Source organism: Xiphophorus maculatus, chromosome 4 (genome assembly GCF_002775205.1).
Source record: "Xiphophorus maculatus strain JP 163 A chromosome 4, X_maculatus-5.0-male, whole genome shotgun sequence".
NCBI classification, from domain to species: domain Eukaryota; kingdom Metazoa; phylum Chordata; class Actinopteri; order Cyprinodontiformes; family Poeciliidae; genus Xiphophorus; species Xiphophorus maculatus.
This window is the reverse complement of record NC_036446.1, coordinates 28,037,125-28,057,928: the sequence shown is the minus strand read 5'-3', so window position 1 is coordinate 28,057,928 and position 20,804 is coordinate 28,037,125. Positions and strand designations below refer to the sequence as shown.

The following is a 20,804-nucleotide window of genomic DNA, read 5'->3' as shown; positions in this document are numbered from 1 at the left end:
GTGAAATTGTTAGAATGGGTAAGGATTTTTGTCCTTAGATGCACAAAATTGTAAAGAGACATAAAACCCGTAAAATGTATTAATGCTGCTAGAAAGCACTGTAGCAGAGTCTCTGCAGGCTTCACCAATGGAAACTGAAGACTTTTTAAGACCATTATAAATAAAATGTCAGACCGGGATCTCAGAAATGCAGGAATATCTTCCAATTCAAACTGGCAATAAATTTGAACTCACCAGTGACAGAAGCAAAACAGCTAGCTAGGGCATATGTTAGCTACCATTAGCCTCAAGTGACTCAAACTTTTGCCGGACAGAAAAGTCCGCAAGAAAAAAACATATAAGATTAAGTTGTCCTGCCACAAATTTAAGACCTGTTTTAAGGCCGATTTATTTTTCAAACATAAATTTAAGATATTTTAAGGTCTTAATTTGAGATATATGAATTTAAGTCTTTATAAGGATGTGCGGACACCTTATGTAGGTGAAGTAATCCACGGTAAATCAAAGCGAAGCTACACTGACTGCACCTCATTTCTATTATTTACATCTTCCTGTCTCTTCATTGGCCCTCAGTCTCCCGATCCACCAACCACAGCTCAGCTGCTGCTCCTACGTACCCATAGATGTCCAGGACTCCAATGAAGGAGTGTTGCTTGATGTTGGTGACCAGAGCCTTGTTCACATGCTCTACGATCCAGTTGAACAGCTTGGCATAGATATGTTTGGACAGAGCGTCGCGAGCGTTGGTGGCCTGAAGCCGGGGGAGGGGCTTGATGTAGGTCTCTGTGGCCGTCTTCAGCTTCCTGTGGCACAGCCACTGGGACATGTCCTGATAGGTCACGCCCACCAGCTCACAGAACGCCGTCAGGTGACGATTGTTGGGCTAAAGCAGAAAGTCGAAAATGTTCATCTTCTAAATACACCAGGAAAAAATACTTTTTTTAAAAATCCTCATAAAACTATTACTTTCTGTTTATCTAGAACATTGTCACAACAAACAGATTTTGCTGGATTATAAATTGCCCCAGGACCCTAAAAATGAAAGTGCAAATGCAACTTTCATTTGTGGAGAAATCTCAATCGCTGCAACTGGAAAGACATTTTAAATATCAAAAATAAAACATGACAACCAAAAACAATAAAAAGAAAGGAAATGAAAAACACTCACAGCAGAAACCATACATAAAAGTGGATTATAAAGTCTCTGTAAACAAAATCGCCCTTCAAAAAATATGAATCATCATAATGGAAATCATCAAGCCCATTTTAATTTATCATGTAATGTAGCTGATTAATATTGTTTTATGCATCTATGTAAATATATCTCCAGAACAAGTTCTAGGAACCCCATTTCTAATGCGGATAAAACCCCCCCCAAAAAAACAGCCTCCTCACAGCAATAAGGCTGCTGTCTGAGTCTCTGTCTTTTATCTCCACGTTTCCAAGGTGAAGAATAGCAGCCAAGACCTGGAACAGGCCGATCTGATACGACTCGTTTATACCTGCAAAACACAAAGACAGAAACAGATTCATTGAACTGCTGCATTTTAGGAGCAGGATAAATTCAGCAGTTGGAGGTGCTAATAGAGAACGTGCAGAAACATAAAACACACAAGTGTGTGTTTTACCCAGGAGTGTGAAGGCGTGGCGAGTGGTGCGAAGCTCTTTGGCGTCGTCTACACCTTCGATGACGGGACTGCGGCCCTGCCTGGTGTAGAGGAAGTCGTTTGCGGTGCCTGAGAGGAGGAAGGTGGATTATTTCTAGGTATTTGATTTTATATTGTGCAACATGGGTAAATGTGTTAAATGCAAACTTTAATGATTCTCCTGACTACAGACACGTACAAGTTCCCTGCTGCTCCCTGACGATGACCAGCATTGGTTTTAGCGGTCATGTTGTCAACACAACACAAAATTTTAACTGCACGCGTGATATCTAAAAGAAAAACGGACACAGAGCTTTGCTATTAATTGTCAACACTGACCATTTCTTTCTCAGAAAGAAGATGACACACAAATCTAGAAATTAGGAATCAGACAACATTTATTTTAAATGTTGCCCTGAGAACATTCCCTCTCCGATCAGCCGCCATGTGATTGGCTGAGTTTCTGCAAGACAAGTGAAATCAAAAGCACTTCTGTGTGAGAGTGATGAAACCCAAACTTTCACACAATCACGTTCTTTATACACATTTAACACTTAATTAGAGTATGGCCTGTTGCCTGGCAACAAGAGGCAGTAACATGACTGCGACAACCACTCCATTAACAGATCCAGGAAGTCAGCAGGAGAGGAAAAGACAGCAGCTGTCACTGTGTGTGTGCGCGTGTGTGTATGCGTGTGTGTGTGTGTGTGTGCGCGCGCATCTAAAATCAGGATGAGCAGGTGCAGGTCCGCTGTGGGAGCCTGATCAACTACTGACTCAGTGAGTAAGTAGGTCCAACATGACGGGATCCATGTGAGTTGACATGAAACATGATTCATTGTAGTGATGTTTTAAGACAGGAAGTGTTCAATTTAAGCATGGAGCAGGGGGAAAATACTCCAACTATTTTTTAGACAATACAATCACAATGTTATACATATTCTAAATACTTCTCTGAAAGTAAAAGCTCTTAGAGATATATTTGAGAGAATTAAGGCAAAATACATTTCTAAACAGATTTTAATCACTCCCCGTTCCCCACATGTTGTTGGCACCGATAAGACAACTGAACTCCTGCTTACAAAAAGGACAAATTTGGATTTTTTCATTGATTTGTATTTAACCTTTTATTATCAGTCTAAAAAAACCCATTGAGATTAAAAAACTCTTCTGCAAGGGAGTCCTGGCCAAAAGACAGCAACAAATATCCAGAAATATTTAGTAGCACAAAAAAAGACTGAAATCTTACAGACACTCTAGTTGAGGTAAATTTTAAAAGTAAAGTTGGTAAGACACCTCCGCTTATTAATAAGTTAATATCAGATTGTTATACTTGTGCTGTTACTTTATTAAGAGCAAAATGGTAAAAAGGTTTAGTATTTAGGAGTGCACTGATAAATAAAAGAAAAATGGTATCATCCAATACTAGAATCAGCAGTTCAGGCTTTTTAAAGAAAAGTGCAGTCGGTGAACTCCTACCAGTGCAATAAAAACATTTCTTTTCAATTTCTAACTTTTGGTAAATTGTTTACTTATGGGTCCCTAATCTAAAATAAAAAAAAGGAATTTTAACTAAAGATGTCAACGAACAAAGATATTTTAACCAGAAAACAGTTGTCCAATTCGTGTTTTATGGGTTTTTTCCTTGTGTAAATGAACGGTAAGTGAGGAGGTTCATGTAACTTACTTAGCCTCAGATTCTTGAACTCAGGCTGATTAGCTGATGCACAGAGTTGATAGAAGATATGGTAATTCCTCTCCTCGTCCGCCTGAAGAGCAGGAAGAACAAATAACATAAACCTGACAACACACAAGCTACAAGAACTACAACTACATGGACCTAAAATGGAACAATTTAAATCATATATATCCATATTTATTAAATCATTATAGGAGTACTTTGATTTACAAGTGTCATGACTTGACACTTTTAAAACTGGAAGATCTGGAATTAGCACTTTGCTCCAGGGCACACAAACACACTTACAGGAAATAGAAACAAAACATGGCCTCCCTGTATTAAACTCCTAACAGAGTACATCAGTATTAACTGAAAATCAGTGCTGCATATTAAAATCAAAACCTCAAAATATGCAGTTTGGCATCTGTGACCCACATCGGAACGGAAAACCCCCAAGCACAGAATGTAAACACACACCTATATATGAGTTTCTGGTGCTGGGCATGAAGACACGTGAGAAGAAAAAGTAAAGGCCTTACACTCTGCAACATCCTCATTCCTCAACAGCGCCGTCTATGACACCAAAACAAATATCTGTTCTTAATTTAGAAGCTGCCTTCCTAGATCTACGAATAAGTCAGGAAGACTTGATGCAATAAAAACCAAGTTACATAAAAGCAAATGGAAGTGAGTTTTTAAATGGTAGTTGGACAATAGCACTGAACAAACCAGACACTCAGAAAGAAAAGGAAAGTAGACTTTATAAACAAGGAAGAAACTCCCGAATACCTGGTCTGCACAAAACACACCAGAGCTAGCCCGACAGCTACTGCCTGGGCAAATAAAAAAACGTCAGATTAAAACTTACATTTGCCAGGGCATCACTGACACTTATAAACTCTCACAATGTAATATCACATTTAATTCTGGACATTCATCGAAGGAGTAAAAAAACCTCTTCTATTAAACATCTGACCTAGATAAAGCCAAGGATTGCCATCTTGGAATATCTCCAATGTGATCATAGAGCAAAGGAAACGGCTCCGTCAGGTAGGCCAGCTGGTTTGTTTGGCGACACAGTACAGTCGGCACTAGGTGTGACAGGTTCATTTCTTCATCTGAAATATCCATTCTAATTTCCTAGACTATAAAGTGGCTTGCAGAAATCGCTCACTCCAACGTTTTCACATTACATCTAATTTCAGAAAACAAACCTTAATGTATTTGAGATAGATAGACAAAGTGGTCCATTACCGTGAAATAAAGGCCTTTTTTACAAATAAAAATTAGAGAGGTTTGGCAACTCCTTCAGAATGGCCAGCAACAATTAGCAAACACCTGGTGGGACTGTGACTCTGTTGAGCTCATTATTGCAGCTACGTCTCAGTGCATCACTGGTAAAACTGTTGTTAAAGGGTGAAGAGAGGAGCGATGCTGTTATGACTTCCTGAAGTTGGAGTTTCAGAAAGAGCAGGCGTTTTTAAAGAGACAGAGGAAGTGGCGAGGTTGCATCATAAATCACATGTGCAGCTTCACACACGTGTCCATTTGTGCCCTCACCTGGAACACCACTCTGGATTTCTCCAGCAGATATGTTCTCATGTTGGCCCCGATGATGCGATATCGATTGTCGAAGCCGATCTCGATGTATTTGCCAAAGCGGCTGCTGTTGTCATTCCGGGTGGTCTTTGCGTTTCCGATGGCCTGGAAAAGGAGTCACATTAAGCTAACAAATACTTTATGATAATTTAATTTATTTGTCAGTAAAATTGCTCAGAAAGGTACCTAAAGAAATAGAACAAAATCAGCATATTTGAAGCCTATTCGAAGTATTGGTCATAAATGGTCAATGCAAAGCACCTCATGATTGTTGAGGTGTATTTAAATGAGCCAGCTAATCCATGTCACTTCATTCATGGTCACCAATGGCAACCATGGAAAAAGAGCAAAGAAACACAATTTCATGAGGCAGAAATCAATGTGAGTGTTGAACAGGTTTTATTTTTGGTAGACATAGTTGTGGTGAAACAAATAAAAGTTACAAACTGCCACATTAGGAGGGCTGATGGCACACTCCACCTCCTCCGCACTCTGGGGTTTGAAAATCGGATTAAAGGGGATTCTGCACTGCCCTTGTAGGTTATAGTGTAAGAGTGCATCAGATCAGGTCTAAAACGTTTATTTCCCTCCTTATTCTCCCATTTGCAAACTTTTGTAGCAGTGCCAATTCTGCCCGATTAAAAAATCACCTTCATTTGATCTTTTTATAACTCTCCAGTCATGAACTCTAACATGTAGCATGATAACTAAGGATTGCAGCTGTCTGAGAAGTAGCTGTTGGTGTTTTTTTTGCAGTTTCTCTGGACGTGCCGAAGTCCTGTGGAGTGAATTAGCTGGAGAGTCCACTCCCGTATTGTTTGGAAATGCCGTTATAACCCTTTCCAGAGTGATGGGTAGCAATGGCTTCTCTAAGCTAAATGCTAACATCTTTCCACCATGACACTTTGTGAAGTCAAACCAGGGTTTTCCTACAGTGCATTATAAACCTGGCGGGCCACCAGGCTGAATTTGTCCTCCCCAACCAGACATTTGTTTATTTTAAATAGTGTTTCTTATGCACCAGTAACAGTGACAGTAAAGACAGATTAAACTAGGTTTACGGTTGATGCGTTGAAGTGGTCATGAAGGGATGCGCACCACCCTCCTCTTGCAATTAGGGTTTGGCCTCACAAGCTATTATTTTCAAATTGTGATGCCTGCTCGTGCAAATTTCTGCAGAAATATTGATAAATTTATTTGAAGTAAGATTTCAGTCAATTTAGAAGTTTAAACTATAAAACATGCGTGTTTAACAGATGAGAACAGAGACATATTCTCCTTTAAGGAACCAGTTCTTCTACACACCGGGCTTTTTGAAGGGTAACACTGCCTTCTGAGCTACTGGATGAATTCAAATGACTCAACAGCAGCCAGACGCCCATCCTTTGAGGATCATTGATCAATGAGCCCTGGAGGAATCGTCGGCAGACGGGTGGAGCCGCATAAACACACACACACACACACACACATCAAAGCTGAATACCAGCTAGCCTAAACAAAATTAGATTAAACACGAGCGCAGCGGGTTCCTGCTGAGTTAAGGCCAAACACACACAGTCTTTCACTGCAGACAAGGAAGCATTCAGCAGAGCAGGTATTCCAATCTCTGTCAGCATCAGCCAAGCATGAGCAAACAGCACACACACCCCTCTCTCCCTCTCTCGCCGTCAAGCGGGCATTCACACAGGCAGGTTCTGTGAAATCGGCGAGCAAGGCTGATGCAACCATCTGCTCTAACCCCAGGTTTACAGGCGGAGGTGACATCACCGCTGCGACACGAGGAGAAAGACGTTTATTCATTCGGTGAGCCCATCCTTGAGTGGCTAACGACTGATGTGAGCACGATGGCTAAAAAGGGACCAACAGGGCGCAGGGATGGCGAGACTAAGAGAAGAGAAAAACGCTAAAGAAAAATAGAAAGACTGGAGAGGAAGACCTCTGCTGGCACAGCTGAGAGGAGCCGAGGTGAGGAGATCATAGAGAGAGGTGGAGAGGAAGAAGGGAGGAGTCAGTGGATGTAAATGAAGGAGAGAGGACGGGATCCTTTATTGAAATAAAGAACGTTTATGAATACAGGAACGCAAAGACATTCAGACTTAAAAAAGTTTTTAAAACTGTGTCAGGGAGTTCAATATGACAGTCGCAAAGCACATTCTAGAGATCAGGTTCTTTTCCTGGCCAACACAGATTTCTGATTTTCTGCAGACTCTGATTTTAACCAATTATTTTTTCGTGTTTGTTTTCTAAAGTGTTTGTTTTCTAACCCTCCTGCAGTATTAACTGCTGAGGTTTTCACCCTGTACACGGTCTGTGCTTTTACAAGGTTTTCCTTTGTGTGGTTTCGGGAACTGACGGTCTGAGAACTCCTCCCCCCAGACCTCTCCTTGGTTTGCAACTTTTGATTACCTCTCCATAATTTGCCACGGTAATGTATGTTTTTGTATATTGTGTTCTGTTTTTATTACATAAAGCACGTTGAACTGCTTTGTGCAATTCAAATAAACTTGAGTCAAACAGATTTCAGTCAAGGTCAAAACAAGGGCATCACAGTTCATGCTGCTGAATGATGTGTTTATAAACTGAAAGCAGTGGAAGTTATTTAATGTGATGCATTTAATAGGCAGTGGAAACATTTATTTAGATTTTTAGGTTTTTGACAAGCCGATGACCAATTAAAGCCAAATAGGGAAAAATTGGCCAATTCTGATTTATCGCAAAAAGACTGGAATCTCTAAATGTCAAACTTTCTATTTAATCCATTCAGGATGACTGACAGGGGACCTGATATCCTGGCATTTCTCTGACTTATTTTGTGTCCTTGCTTTCTTTTTTTTCTTTATAATTTGATGCAAAGAAAAATTGGTCTATTCCAGTCTCTGGTTGATTGATCGGTGCATCTCGAGTAATTTTCTAGAGATAAAACTAATTTTCTTACCTCCATGATGGGGTTGGAAGCCAAAACCTTCTCTTCTACGTTGGCCTCGCTGGCAGAACCACTGACTGTAGCAAAGTACCGCATGGCATATTTGGCTGAGACAGTCTTTCCTGCTCCCGACTCTCCACTCACGATAATAGACTGGTTTCTCTCATCTCTGGCAAATAATAATAATAAAGTTACATTATAAGATGAAAACTGAAGTTCAAAGTCAAATACATGATAAAAGTTGAGGTCATGTGGAAAGTGGATCATGTTTGTTGGTATCTATTATTGGTTTTAGTTTATCCCATCATCTTCTCTTTTAGAGTGTTTATGGTCAAATGTGAATAATTAATACTTAGAAGTAAATCACACAAATCTCAACAAAAACAGTAATTAAGCCAAAACTGTACAAGAAAGAAATACATTTTGCACTTCAGATAAAAAGACATTTGACTGTACAATACACCGTGTTCCAAATTATTATGCAAGTGATATTTTCTCAGGTTTTCTTAAATGCAAATGGTGGTCAGTATAGTTTTCAAGTCATGAACTATTACAGTATAAATCAAATTTTACTGAACAAAGCTCCCCATGAGAACAGTATTTTTTTCAAAAATAAGAAACTCTAAATGCACTGTTCCAAATTATTATGCACAGCAGATTTTCTAAACATTTTATAGATTATAAAGAACTGCAAACGGTCATTCTTTGAATGTGCAGCATTAAAATGGTCACATGAACTAAAATCAAAAGCTATTTCAATCAAAAACATCTCAACAGACCGAGTTACATGTTAACATAGGACCTACTTTGATATCACCTGTATAATTCTTGATCCATTGAACTTGTGAGTTTGTGGAAAGTTTCTGCTTGAATCTTTGCAGGATGTCAGAAAACCTTCCCAGAGCTGCTGGTTGGATATGAACTGCATTAAACCCTCAGATCTTCTGCTTGAGGAAACTCCAAAGGTTCTCAATAGAGTTGAGGTCAGAGGTCAGAGGAGGATGGTAACCACACCATGAGTTTCTCCCCTTTTATACCCATAGCAGCCAATGACACAGTGGTATTCCTTGCAGCATGAGATGCTGCATTGTCATGATGAAGATGATTTTGCTACGGAAGGTGCATCTCTTCTTTTTGAACCATGAAAGAAAGTGACCAGTCAGAAAGTCCATATACTTTGCTGAGGTTATTTTCACACCTTCATGGACTCTGAAGGGGCCGACCAATGATTCTCTCCCCATGATTTCGGCCCAAAGCATGACTCCACCACCTCCTTGCTGACGTCACAGCCGTCTTGGGACGTGGTGGTCATCCACCACCAATCCACTACTGCGTCCATCTGGACCATCCAGGGTTGCACAGCAGTCATCAGTGAACAAATCTGTTTGAAAATTAATCTTCATGTACGGCTGGGCCCACTGAGACCGTTTCTGCTTGTGAGCTCTGGTTAGGGGCCCAATAGCAGGTTGATGCACCACAAGCCTCTGGAGGATCCTCCACCTTGAGGTTCCAGAGGCTCCAGCAGCTTCAAATAACTGTTTGCTGCTTTGTAAGGACATTTTAACAGCTGCTCTCTTAATCCGATGAATGTGTCTAACAGAAACCTTCCTCATTCTGCCTTTATCTGTACAAACCCATCTTTGTTCTGAATCAGCCACAAATCTCTTCACAGTACAATAACGCTTCAGTTTTCATTAAATATCTAATGTTTTCATACCTTGTCATACGGCACTACACTATCTGATGATTTTCGTCAGCAGAGAAATCCTTTCTCTTTCCTATATTGCTTGAAACCTGTGGCCTGCTTAATAATGTGGAACATCCTTCTTAAGTAGATTTCCTTTATTGAACTCAGCAGACAAACTAATCAACCAGCTCCCTGAAATTAATTATAGTGATTCAAAGAGCCCTGACACACAATACCATCTATAAATTTAATAACACAACAAAAACTTTCATCTTTATGACACTTAAATCTAATTTGCATAATAATTTGGAACACGGTGTAAATAGGTCATAGTCAAAACTTTTCAATTTCAGCTTCACCTGGTTCAGATTTACTAAAGGAGTGCCATGTTATTGCATTTTTAGGCAATAAAATGTTTATTTTCTTACTTAAAGAAGGAAATGAATTATTTGTATATTTGCCTCTTTGATGTATTTCTAATATTGTGGAAAGGCTTAAGTGGTTAAATAAAAAATCAGTGGGACGTGCTTTTTTTTAAAAATCAAAAAAGATTAATCAATTAATCGTCAGAATCAACAATTACTACAGTAATCGTCTGTTTTGACTGCAGAACAGAGTTTGGTGTCTTCCTTTATGTGTGGGCGTCTCCTTTGAGATCACATGAACAAGAAGTGAGTGGCAGACAGTGTGACCACCATGTGGTTATTTTGGGTCCGGCTTTGACCTACAAACCCTGGAGAAAGAGGGAGGGCTAAGCTACAGGGAGACTGCAACCAAGGCTCCTCAGGTAACACACGCACACACACGCACACACGCACACACACACACCTTGCCATCTGCTTGTAAGCCTCCTCTGCCACGGCAAAGATATGTGGGTCCATGTCTCCCATGTTCTGCCCGCTGTAGGCGTTGATTATGTCTGTTCCATAGATCGGCAATGTCTCGTACGGGTTGATGGCCACGAGAACGATTCCTGCGGGAGAGAGAGAAATGCTCATCTGGTTTTACGCCAACGACACACAGCCAGCATGGTGACACAGCGAACACGTTCCAGCAGTGAGCGACAGCCGTTCATAAACGGTTTCCTCAGCTTAGAAGCGCAACGTATAGTATGAAGCAAGTTTCATCGAGACAATAAACAAAAGACCGAAACCGCGGAAGATCCGAATGTTCGGCCGGCTAACTGTGAAATCGCACACTTTGAAACGTTAGCCGCTTGTTAAAGATGACTGGTCCTGCTTTGATCAACAGCGTTTTCATTGGTTAGGCGACAGGAAATGGACGACCTACCGCAGTAGGTGTAGATGAGCTTTGAGTCGATGAAGCGGACTTTAAGGTTGTGGAGCACGGCGGGCTCGTGGAGGTAGCTGAGGGCAGTGAGGTCGTTCTCGCCCACCAGGATGTCCGGGTTCCGCAGGTAAGGCAGGTTCTTCGTCTTGGGGTCCAGCTTGTGATCAATGGTCTGAGGATCAGAGACGACAAAACGATTTTAAAAATGAACATACAGAGCCTCTACACCAAGTACAGGTCAGGTACATCTAGATGTAGATGGTGGGAGATACGGATTTAGAATTTTATTGTGAAATTTTGCAGCACTGTTGTGATAGTGAGGAAATCACGATTTAAAAAGAAACTTCACTTCTTCTTTTAGGTAACTTTATGGTTGTGACTGAATGGCACAGAACTGGTAGCACCACAGATATTATTCTTGAAAAATATTTCTATTTGAAAAAGGCATCTTCTGCATTTAATAATATTTTTTTAATTAACTGCTATATATCAAGAAAAAGTTACATTTCAGACAGACTAGTAGGTTTATTTTTATCATTAATTTAACTTTGTTGTGACCACGGCATCCAAAATCTGTATCATAAGAAATTTTTAGTGATAAATGACGAACAATACAATCAATGCCCACATATACAGAACATCAACCCAAATCCCCCTAAAATTTTGTGAATCCCCTCCAAACTTTGTTTGACAATCCTGTCAAGGCTGAGTTAATCTCTGTTTATTTTGAACAATTTTCATTAAATTTTTCCTTAACATGTTTGAAAATGGAGCTCTGAATTGAACGAATCATCATCCTTGTGCAGCCAGTCAGTGACGGTCTGCTGAACATCTGACGAGTCAGAAGTTTTGCCAGTGATTTTATAGACCAAAATATGTTCGGATTAAAACGTTTTACTGATATTATGCAGTTAAAAAAAAAAAAAAATCCTGAACTTTTAGTTTTCATTGGCTGTAATCAAATTCACAGAGGTTTTTGAAATATACACGTGTCTTTATGTGAAAGATAAATTAATGAGTTTTACTTTTTGAACTGCGCTGAACATTTTTGATGAAGCAAAAATAAGCAGATAGACGGTTAAGTCACTCACATGTGACCGGGGGTGCACCGATTACCGTTTTCTGATGTTTAAAACCCTGACCTGCCGATTCCGATTTGGGTCAATACTGATTTTTTTTTTTTTTTGTCTAAAAGGTCGATGTATAGTGACAAAGTCACTAAGTTGGCAAATATTTTCTTAAACATGTTTTGAAAATGGGCAGACACTGGTGGTTTTTGATTTGTGCTACATGGGCAGTTGCCCAGGGCGGCACCAGAACAGGGTGAGGCACCGAAGATCTAGAAAATAAAATATGTCTCATCTGTAAGCTGTCCTCTGAACAAGTTTGCTACTACTTGAATGAATGTGGAGTAAGTTTCCCTTAGTTCCCAGCTGAGCACTGGGAGACAACATTACCTGCTTTCTGCTGCTGAAAAAAAAATTTGATAATTATTTGAATTTTAATTGGTTGGATTGCAGCAGAAGGAGGGGCTTTCCCATGTCACCATTCCTGCAAGAGCAGGAATGGTGACATTTTTCACAGCGCAAGAGTGTGATTAATCTGATTACATTTTTTTAATCGATTGACAGCAGTAATTTTTGCACAAATTGTCCATTTGCTTTTTATTTAGAATTGTCATGTGATGGATGTTGAAGTTGCTAGATTGTATGGATGAGTGTGGCTGCAAGGTGACAAAATGTGAGAAAACTTTAAAGGATACAAATTCTTCTGCAAAATGTTTCATTTTGCTAATAATTCTCTAAAATATTCTATATATTAGGCACAAAGATAAGAGTTGAAAAAACTTTGTAGGTGCATTTTATTAAAGGCAGAGGTAAAAGCAGCAACATCTGAGACAAACTGGCTCCACATCTGAACTAGATTATCTGGAAAAAGGTATCTAATCCTCGTTTAGCTGATTATTTTCTTCCCAGAGAGCTGCTGGCGAAGTTCAGGAAACATTAAACGGACGGCGACGCAATCGGAGCCAAACACAAGACCTCTTTCACATGCTGGTGGGGCTTGTGGTTACATTTAACATTTAAAATCGCAAGAAGCAATACGGTAAATAGTTTGGCTAGCGTGTGCAGTAAAAGAAGTGCTTATTTGTGACTGCTAGAGGGAACGATAGTTCACAGCGGTCTGTATTTTATCTGAACGAATTAAATGTGCTAATCCATTTAAAATGGTCGTTGGAGGCATCTTAGCTTGAAAGTCCCATTTGTGTGCTAATGGTTCGACCAGTAAGCACTAATGAGACGCAGCAGAAATAGACGGGGTGCAGGAGTTACAAAAATAGAGAGACCACCACTCTTCCAGTCGATGATCTCACCGTTCCATCCTCCAGCATGAGCTGAAGCGAGGCGTCGTCATTTTTGTAGTCCTTGGTGAGCTCGGCAGACTTCCACACCTCCTCCGCGTCGGGGATCCAAACCCGAGCAGACTGGAAGAAACAAGCAAAAAACAAAAAAAAAGTTAAGTATGATGAAAAACACATTAGTTAAATACAGACTTCCTGATGTTTCATCCAAACAGGAAATAAGTGAAAGATGAGGGGGGAAGAGTTTTCTTCTGCCAACAGCGTGACTTAAGAGTAAACAGAGGGCTCTGTGTGTCCGGAGTCATGAGCGCCCGGCTCATAGCGGCACGTAAAGTGGTGGGAACCGTCAATGGATCGGCTCCTGATGGGCCGAGAATGCAGTTGTGGAAATGTCACACAGACAGATGTTACTATAAAACTGGTTCCGACCTTACAGAGGCGTGACGCAATGCGAGCAGCTGATCACGTCAAGACGTGTGGGAAAACGCCGGCATACGCTTCCTTTCACTCCAGCATTTCTACCCAGCAGTAAGCAATGGGTCGTCCTCATACCTTTTGTTGTTGACTATTGTTCTTTGTTTTAGTGATACGACTTGATGGAGCTTTTTCCACATTACAAAACAAGTAATAAAAGTGTGTATGACTAATCTTCACATCGCATCAGATCAATATCGGTATTGACCAATAGACAAAGCTGCAATATCAGTGTCAGAAGTGAAAAAGTTGCATCAGGACCAAGGTTGTCATAGTTAACATGCATAAAGTTGTTGCTGAACTGGAAAGCTCATTCAGTGAGAGACTGCTGCATCCTAAGTGCACAAAGGAGCGTTGTCGGAGATCCTTCCTCCCATCAGCTGTTCAATAAGAGTTTACATCCCTGCTGGCATTTGGACAGTTTTATTCATTTTAAATGAAATTTTTACTGGTATTGCACATCTGTTTTTTTGTCTTTTTGTTTGTCATATATTGTTAATAGACTGCTGTCTTATATACTGTATATATATATATATATATATATATATATATATATATATATATATATATATATATACTGTATATACATACATATATATACAGTACAGACCAAAAGTTTGGACACACCTTTTAATTCAATGAGTTTCCTTTATTTTCATGACTATTGACATTGTAGATTCACACTGAAGGCATCAAAACTATGAATAACACATGTGGAAATATGCACTAAACAAAAAAGTGTAAAACAACTGAAAATAGCCCTTATATTCTAGTTTCTTCAAAGTAGCAACCTTTTGCTGTGATTGCTGCTTTGCACACACTCTGCATTTTCTTGATGAGCTTCAAGAGGTCGTCACCTGAAATGGTTTTCACTTCATAGGTCAACCTGCCCTGTCAGGTTAATAAGTGGGATTTCTTGCCTTATAAATAGTCATGAAAATAAAGAAAACCCATTCAATTAGAAGGTGTGTCCAAACTTTTGGTCTGTACTGTATATATATACTTTTTGGTTTTTTTATGTGAACCTACATCACTTGTCGTTACATCTGCATTTCCCACTATGAGACATTAAAGAATATTTATCTTCTATTCCATTTACAGTCCCCGTCACCATCAATGCATCTTTACCAGGAGAGGCAATAAAAGTCATAAAATTAATTCATGTGGTTACAGTGGTGTAATCTCACACTGAACAAGTTTTAAAAACCCAAGCTTTAGAATATTTAGGGTTAAAGTTCAATCTGCTCATCATAATCACTGGGATTTAATACTTTTTTTTTTTTTATCAACAAGACACTACATAGTCCTATAACACCCTACAATTATTCAGTGTCAATTTGACCACATCTTATTGATCACTATTCTGCTGAAAGACTCAATTTTAGTTCAGTCTGCTACCACGCATGGAAGGGCAACACACCCACAGCATTACAGGTCCTCCACCATACTCAACATTGGGCAGACCTCTATTTGTATAATGTATTCTTATCCTTAAAAAGAAATTGTTAAAGAAAAAGAGAAGTAGACGTCAATACAGGTCATAAATAAGCCAATGAGTGAATCTTTATTCATATTCATTGATAAATGCAATCAAAATGGGGCCAATTTTGGCGATTCGAGGTGGAAGGTCCAGCTCTGCCTCTTTGTTAGGTACAATATTTGCTTCAACAGGCAGATAGATGGTAAGAGGAAAAAAAGACAGTTACAGTTAAATGAATGGAAGTCAAATTTCAGTGACTGTAACATTTACAACAAGGTCTGATCTCAAATGCTTCTCTCCACTTTGCTGTTTATCCAACATGCTCCTAAATAAAAACAGTTCCCACCACCGAAATATTAAATTACCCTTGATGGATAGAGACGGGGCAGCTGAGGCACATGATGATGAGCGCTTGGAGAATTTCTGCCGCGAGTCTGATAACGATTTCACTGCTTCCTTTGCCCTCGTTGCATAAACTGCTGATGACAATTTCACAGAAGCCAAAGAAAGAGGCCTCATTGTAGAAGAACACAAACTGGGTTTATTACGTCTGCTGCTCCACGACCGATCATCTGAATCATGACTTCATGGTCACACAAAACCCTCGTCGGTCCGCCGTCATACGACCCGGGCTGCTTGCTTCTGATACGGGCAGGAAAACTGGCAGGAAACAGAGGGTGGAATTGGGGTCCTTCACCAGCCAAATACATTTAAATTCATGAAGAGGAAGGTCAGTTTTATCCGCCCAGGAACACCACTGGTGTGCTTGCCATTTGAAAAAGGGAACAGCCTTGAATTTTTACAACCAACCTGTAGAAACAGCTGCCTTTAGGCGAAAGAGGCACCAATCAGAAGAAAATCAAAAACAGCCAATTTTCCTGTGTCATGAAAATGTTTTTTTTTTTAATACCATCTAAATCTCCCCACAATTGTGTTTACCTCTATCAAACCTGAAGCAAATATCCATAAATTGGTATCGGCCAGAAAAAGTTTGATCGCCGTATCTTAGGATACTGCAAATACTACCATCAGTTTAACATTTCTTTTAAAAAGGAATGTGGTACTACATTAATTTAACACTTGAATTTTTTTTTAATGCCACCTTGAATGCCATTTAAGACAGAAAAAACTGCAGATATAAAGGATGGTTGGGGGAACTATCTGCATTACAAGTTAGTTGTAAGGACAGCGGCTCTCTCCAGGGTTAAGCCCCGTCAAGCTTAAACGTTTTTTTGCATCCAGCCTCATATAGGTTGGCAGCAGAAGTCAGACATTTGCCAAAATAAATGTCATCCAGCCAACTGCCGATAAATCTGCTCTTACCCCTGATAGAGGCAAAAAAAGCTAGCTAGCTAGCAATGGTAAATTAGCAGCTGGTTACTTGTAGCCTCAACCGCGTCAAGTCACTGAAAGCAATGAAGATGTTTGGTGCGACTCAAACGTTTGCCTGACAGAAAAGTTGCCTGAGAAAAAGAATCTACACTTGAAAGTCCTGCCACAGCAGAATTTATGAGCTGTGATTTGAACGTATTTAAGGCCAACATACATTTTCCTCTGAGTTTAGGAAATTTTAAGCCCTTGTCTGAGATAGATAAATTGAAAACTTTTTAAGGATGCACGGACACCCTGAAGTAGAAATGGACCAAGAACGGCAAGTAACATGACAAGCGAGCTTTAAATGAGAGCAACCAATCTGTTGCTCCTAGTGTCGGTCGGAAATCCTGCCAGCATCAGTGTAGGTATCCAAGATTTCCACAATGTAGAAATGCGGACAGAAACACAGAACTGTGCAAACACAAAGGAATCCATTGTTAAATATAAAATTTTTTCAAGTCTGGTAAATGTAATCGAACAAATCCGTGTTTTTCAAGCAGGTCCTCTGTGCAGCCTTTACCATGGTGTTCACAGTGAAAGAGCTGCTGTGTTGGTCTCTGCCTGGGAGCCCATATGACCTGTTCACAGGGGCCAGAGCTCTTTCATGTCGACAGCCACGTGGTTGAGAACGCAGCTATAAAAATACACAATGTTTAAGACATTTCACAGAAACCACTTCCAAGTACTTCTTGGAATTTAATTTACGAGTTGAATTATCAATGAGTCATATCAAAATCAAGAGGAATAACTTTCCTCTTCTCTATTTAAAGATATTCAACACACAAATACACTTTTTGTCATCTGTTTGTTGCAGGTAAAATGTCCATAAATAATACATATAAATAGTATATAAGATTATTATTAATAGTGCTGTATAATACTTACAATAATCCCAAAAGATTGGAAGACATGACTGACATTATATTTCTTAACACGATGATAAAAACTGAGATAAAACTTGGTAAAACATTGAATTTATCAAAGTTTAAATTAAAAAAGGAAGGAAATAAGATTTTATATGACCCTGAAGTACACAATGTATATATCTACTTCTTTACAGTATTAAGAATAAAACTGGAAAATCCAATTTCCAGTTTTCCACAACTCCTGAGCCATGTTTTTTAATATAAGGACTGTAACACAGTCCTATAGAAACCATATAGTAAAATGTAGAAGAAACATGTGCAGCTGATAAAAGAATTACAAAAATATAGAAATATAAGATTATGTCCTTTTTTTGCTGCAAAGCCTATGTCCCAAATCATTCTATATATAAAGAAAAGTTATTCAACTTAAAACCTGTTTATATATTGAAAATTTGAGGGTTTTTTATGCTAATGTATTTGAAATCTTGGATTGACTCAGAGATTTAGGTCTTAGCAGTGGACTTCTATTTGAAGTTATTACGGATTGTGCAACAATTACAAACATACTGGCAGGAAAAAAAAGATATTTTAAGAAGTTTTCGAAATCTAGACAAAGTTTGTTTTAGATGTACTATAGATAGAAAATATCAGTTTTAACTACCTTTTAACAAATTAATGAGACATTAAAATGGAAAACTGGATGTGCGACGTTAGCGCTGCTGATATAGATGCTGCTTTTTCCACCATTTTAATTCATTCACCTTTTCTTTGGTCCCTGCAGGACACTGTCCCAGCAACCAGCCTCCTAGCAACGGCAAAAGAAAAGGAGAGGAGGAGGATGGAGGCTAAAAATAGAAGCAGGCAGTTTTGAGCAGCATCGCACCTCGCAGAGGCATCTCTGCGCTACATGAACACACTTCCTGATCCCGATAATCACCTTCTGACAGAAAAACACCCGCACACTCTCACTTCACACGTCGCTTCGGTTAACGCCGAAATATGTCAAAAAGTTGCTCACTTCGCTGCTTTTTGTGTGATCCGCAGACAGGAGCTGAGTGGGAGACAAAAGAAAGACAAAGTGCCACGGTTTAACTGCAGGGGGCAGCGAATCATATTTGTACACCAACTAAACCCCTTGGGTTCAAAGGGAAGGAGAGCTGAAGGTTGAGTCTGCACACCCAAACACACACAAGCACGAAAACTAAAGGTTTTTATGTTTCAGGGGCGTCAGCCTGAGCGGCACCACCGCGGCGCATTTAGGGAAACGTGAGGTGGGAAAAACAGAGTGAACGAAAACAAAAACGAGACGAATGAGGGAACAGAAACTCTGATAGACGGCGGGATGAGAGTGAACGAAGCTCAGGCTGGCGTGTCGCTGGTGGCAGACGATAAAGAAGCAAAGACGTCAGAGCATGTGTGACATCAGAAATCACGTGACCGAAAAAGCCTCTCTCCACCTATGCTGCATGCGGCACTTATGAGGAGGGATGAGGAGGGGGATCTGCACAATTTCAGCATGACAATAAGGACAAGAGGCATGAAATCGGTGCGACACAAACTTCCATCTGCGTTTGCGTCACAGATGTTCTGATGGGAAACGAATGGAGCCAGCGCTATTGGATATGATATTCAAAACCAGCTGCGATCCTCTGCTGTCTTTGCCACCGGATTTAACAAAGTTTTGAACGTTTAAGGAGACATAACGCAGCACGCTGTTTGGACTTGTTCTCACAAACGTTTCATACTGGTGGCAAAGAAACTGTTGGTGGAGTAATCAGGAAATGGTTCAAACACATTTTCTGCCCGGAAACATAACTCCAACACGTTTGTTTACAACTCCGTCAACTTTGCACTGATTGGCCTCTTCTTGGCCGATACTGTTTTCCAGGAGTCTTTGAGGTTTAATCTGCGCGTTCCACCTTTGACCCTTGATTCATTTTTCTTCTCTAAGGACTAAAACGTATTTAAAGATGAAAACAAATGTAGCTTCTGCGACAGAAATATGGTGGAAACTCATCGAGTCGTAGTTCAGTACTTATGGAAAACTTGCCTATTCAGATTTTTTTATAGAGCGTACCTAAAACATTCAAAATACGCTACTCGACTAGCTATTGGCTGTCGTTTGCAAAGCAGCGAGCCCAGAAGCATTATTTGTTTTCCTTGCCACCGATTGGCTAAACTCCAAAGAGTGGAAAACAGGAAGACGGTGGATGTTGGCCTCTACGGTAGCGCTAAGCTGGTTGCGTATTAATGTACAGTAAGGTAGATTTGGTTTTTCAGTGTTTTCAGAGGCCTTCTCAAGTATGTGCTGAATTTAACTAATCATGGTTGGCTCTCTAACCCTAAAGATTTCTCAAACGGTTTTTAAAAAATTCCTATTGAGAGTTCAGGTTTGATCATTCGAATATTTCAGATGGTGAACTGCAGTTTCACAACTTAATTCAACGTTGCTGATATAAAATATTTGGGGTATACTAGAACAGGAAGCTATGACCCAGAAACTAGAATTGACTGATTCTCCAAAAGTCACAAAGTCAAAACCAAGAGCTCCAACTGTCAATAAACTCTTCCACCAGCAACAGTGCTTTTTTTATTCTAATGAAAGGACATTTCTCTGTCCTTTCTTTAGGTGACGGTGAACCTTATTTAGCTTCCATGCCTTCGTTTTGTGTTTGATTCAAGACTACACGCTTTATCAAAGAACCTGCAGCACATTTTTCTCTTTTTTTCTGTTACAGTCCTTGGAAAAGAAACAAAAATAATATTATGGCTTGAATAAAAATGTAAATCAATGGATCAGCACACAAAGTGAAACAGAAATCTGCTTTGGCCAAGAAAATCCTGATTCCTGCATCTCAAAAACACTACAACCTCTCATAAGTTTGTAGCAGCAACTGTCTTGTAGTTTCTGTCTGCCACTCTCCTAATGCTGTTTTGTAATCAGCTTTTTATTTATAGGACTGGATTATTTTTTAAAAATATATTTATACACAAATGACCATATTGGACAAATTAAAGTTACTTAGAAAGAGTTGGTCTGTGCTGTCAGCGTAGAGTAGAGGTCAAAAGGTCAGTATGAAGCATTTAAAGGTAGCCCTCGGAGATACATGGCTAATCCTGGTTTAGCTGAGATAAAGGACTAGAGAGTGATTAAGCTAATTTAGGGTTTAACACCAGCTAATCGCATAACGGGCAACTACAGCACAGTTTAACCGCAGAAACAGACGATCAGTACTTCCTTTACAGCAACATGAGCTTTATTTTTGAGTAGCTTGAACTCAAACGTCTGAAGAATTACAATTAAAGACAAAAGGCAAACAGGTGGATGGGCTTATGAAGAGCTTAATGCCAAATTATCCTAATCTACACAAACATACCATCCCCAGTGTTTCTTAAGTTTTATAAATGTCTCTGTAAAATCA

The 20,804-nt window shown here is 39.7% G+C and overlaps 1 protein-coding gene across 7 annotated transcripts in view; it reads right to left on the bottom strand.

The window, feature by feature from the left end:
* Positions 1-20,804, bottom strand: part of myo5a (myosin VA) — a 68,927-nt gene that overhangs the window by 40,329 nt on the left and 7,794 nt on the right. For all 7 annotated transcript variants that reach the window (XM_023332692.1, XM_023332696.1, XM_023332690.1 and 4 more), the window contains exons 2-10: positions 13,201-13,311; positions 10,827-10,998; positions 10,365-10,509; positions 7,862-8,018; positions 4,888-5,031; positions 3,334-3,415; positions 1,629-1,736; positions 1,396-1,502; positions 618-883 (exon numbers count right to left, since the gene is read on the bottom strand). In XM_023332692.1, coding sequence (XP_023188460.1) covers positions 618-883; positions 1,396-1,502; positions 1,629-1,736; positions 3,334-3,415; positions 4,888-5,031; positions 7,862-8,018; positions 10,365-10,509; positions 10,827-10,998; positions 13,201-13,311 — 1,292 coding nt within the window. The remainder of the gene's footprint in view (positions 1-617; positions 884-1,395; positions 1,503-1,628; positions 1,737-3,333; positions 3,416-4,887; positions 5,032-7,861; positions 8,019-10,364; positions 10,510-10,826; positions 10,999-13,200; positions 13,312-20,804) is intronic.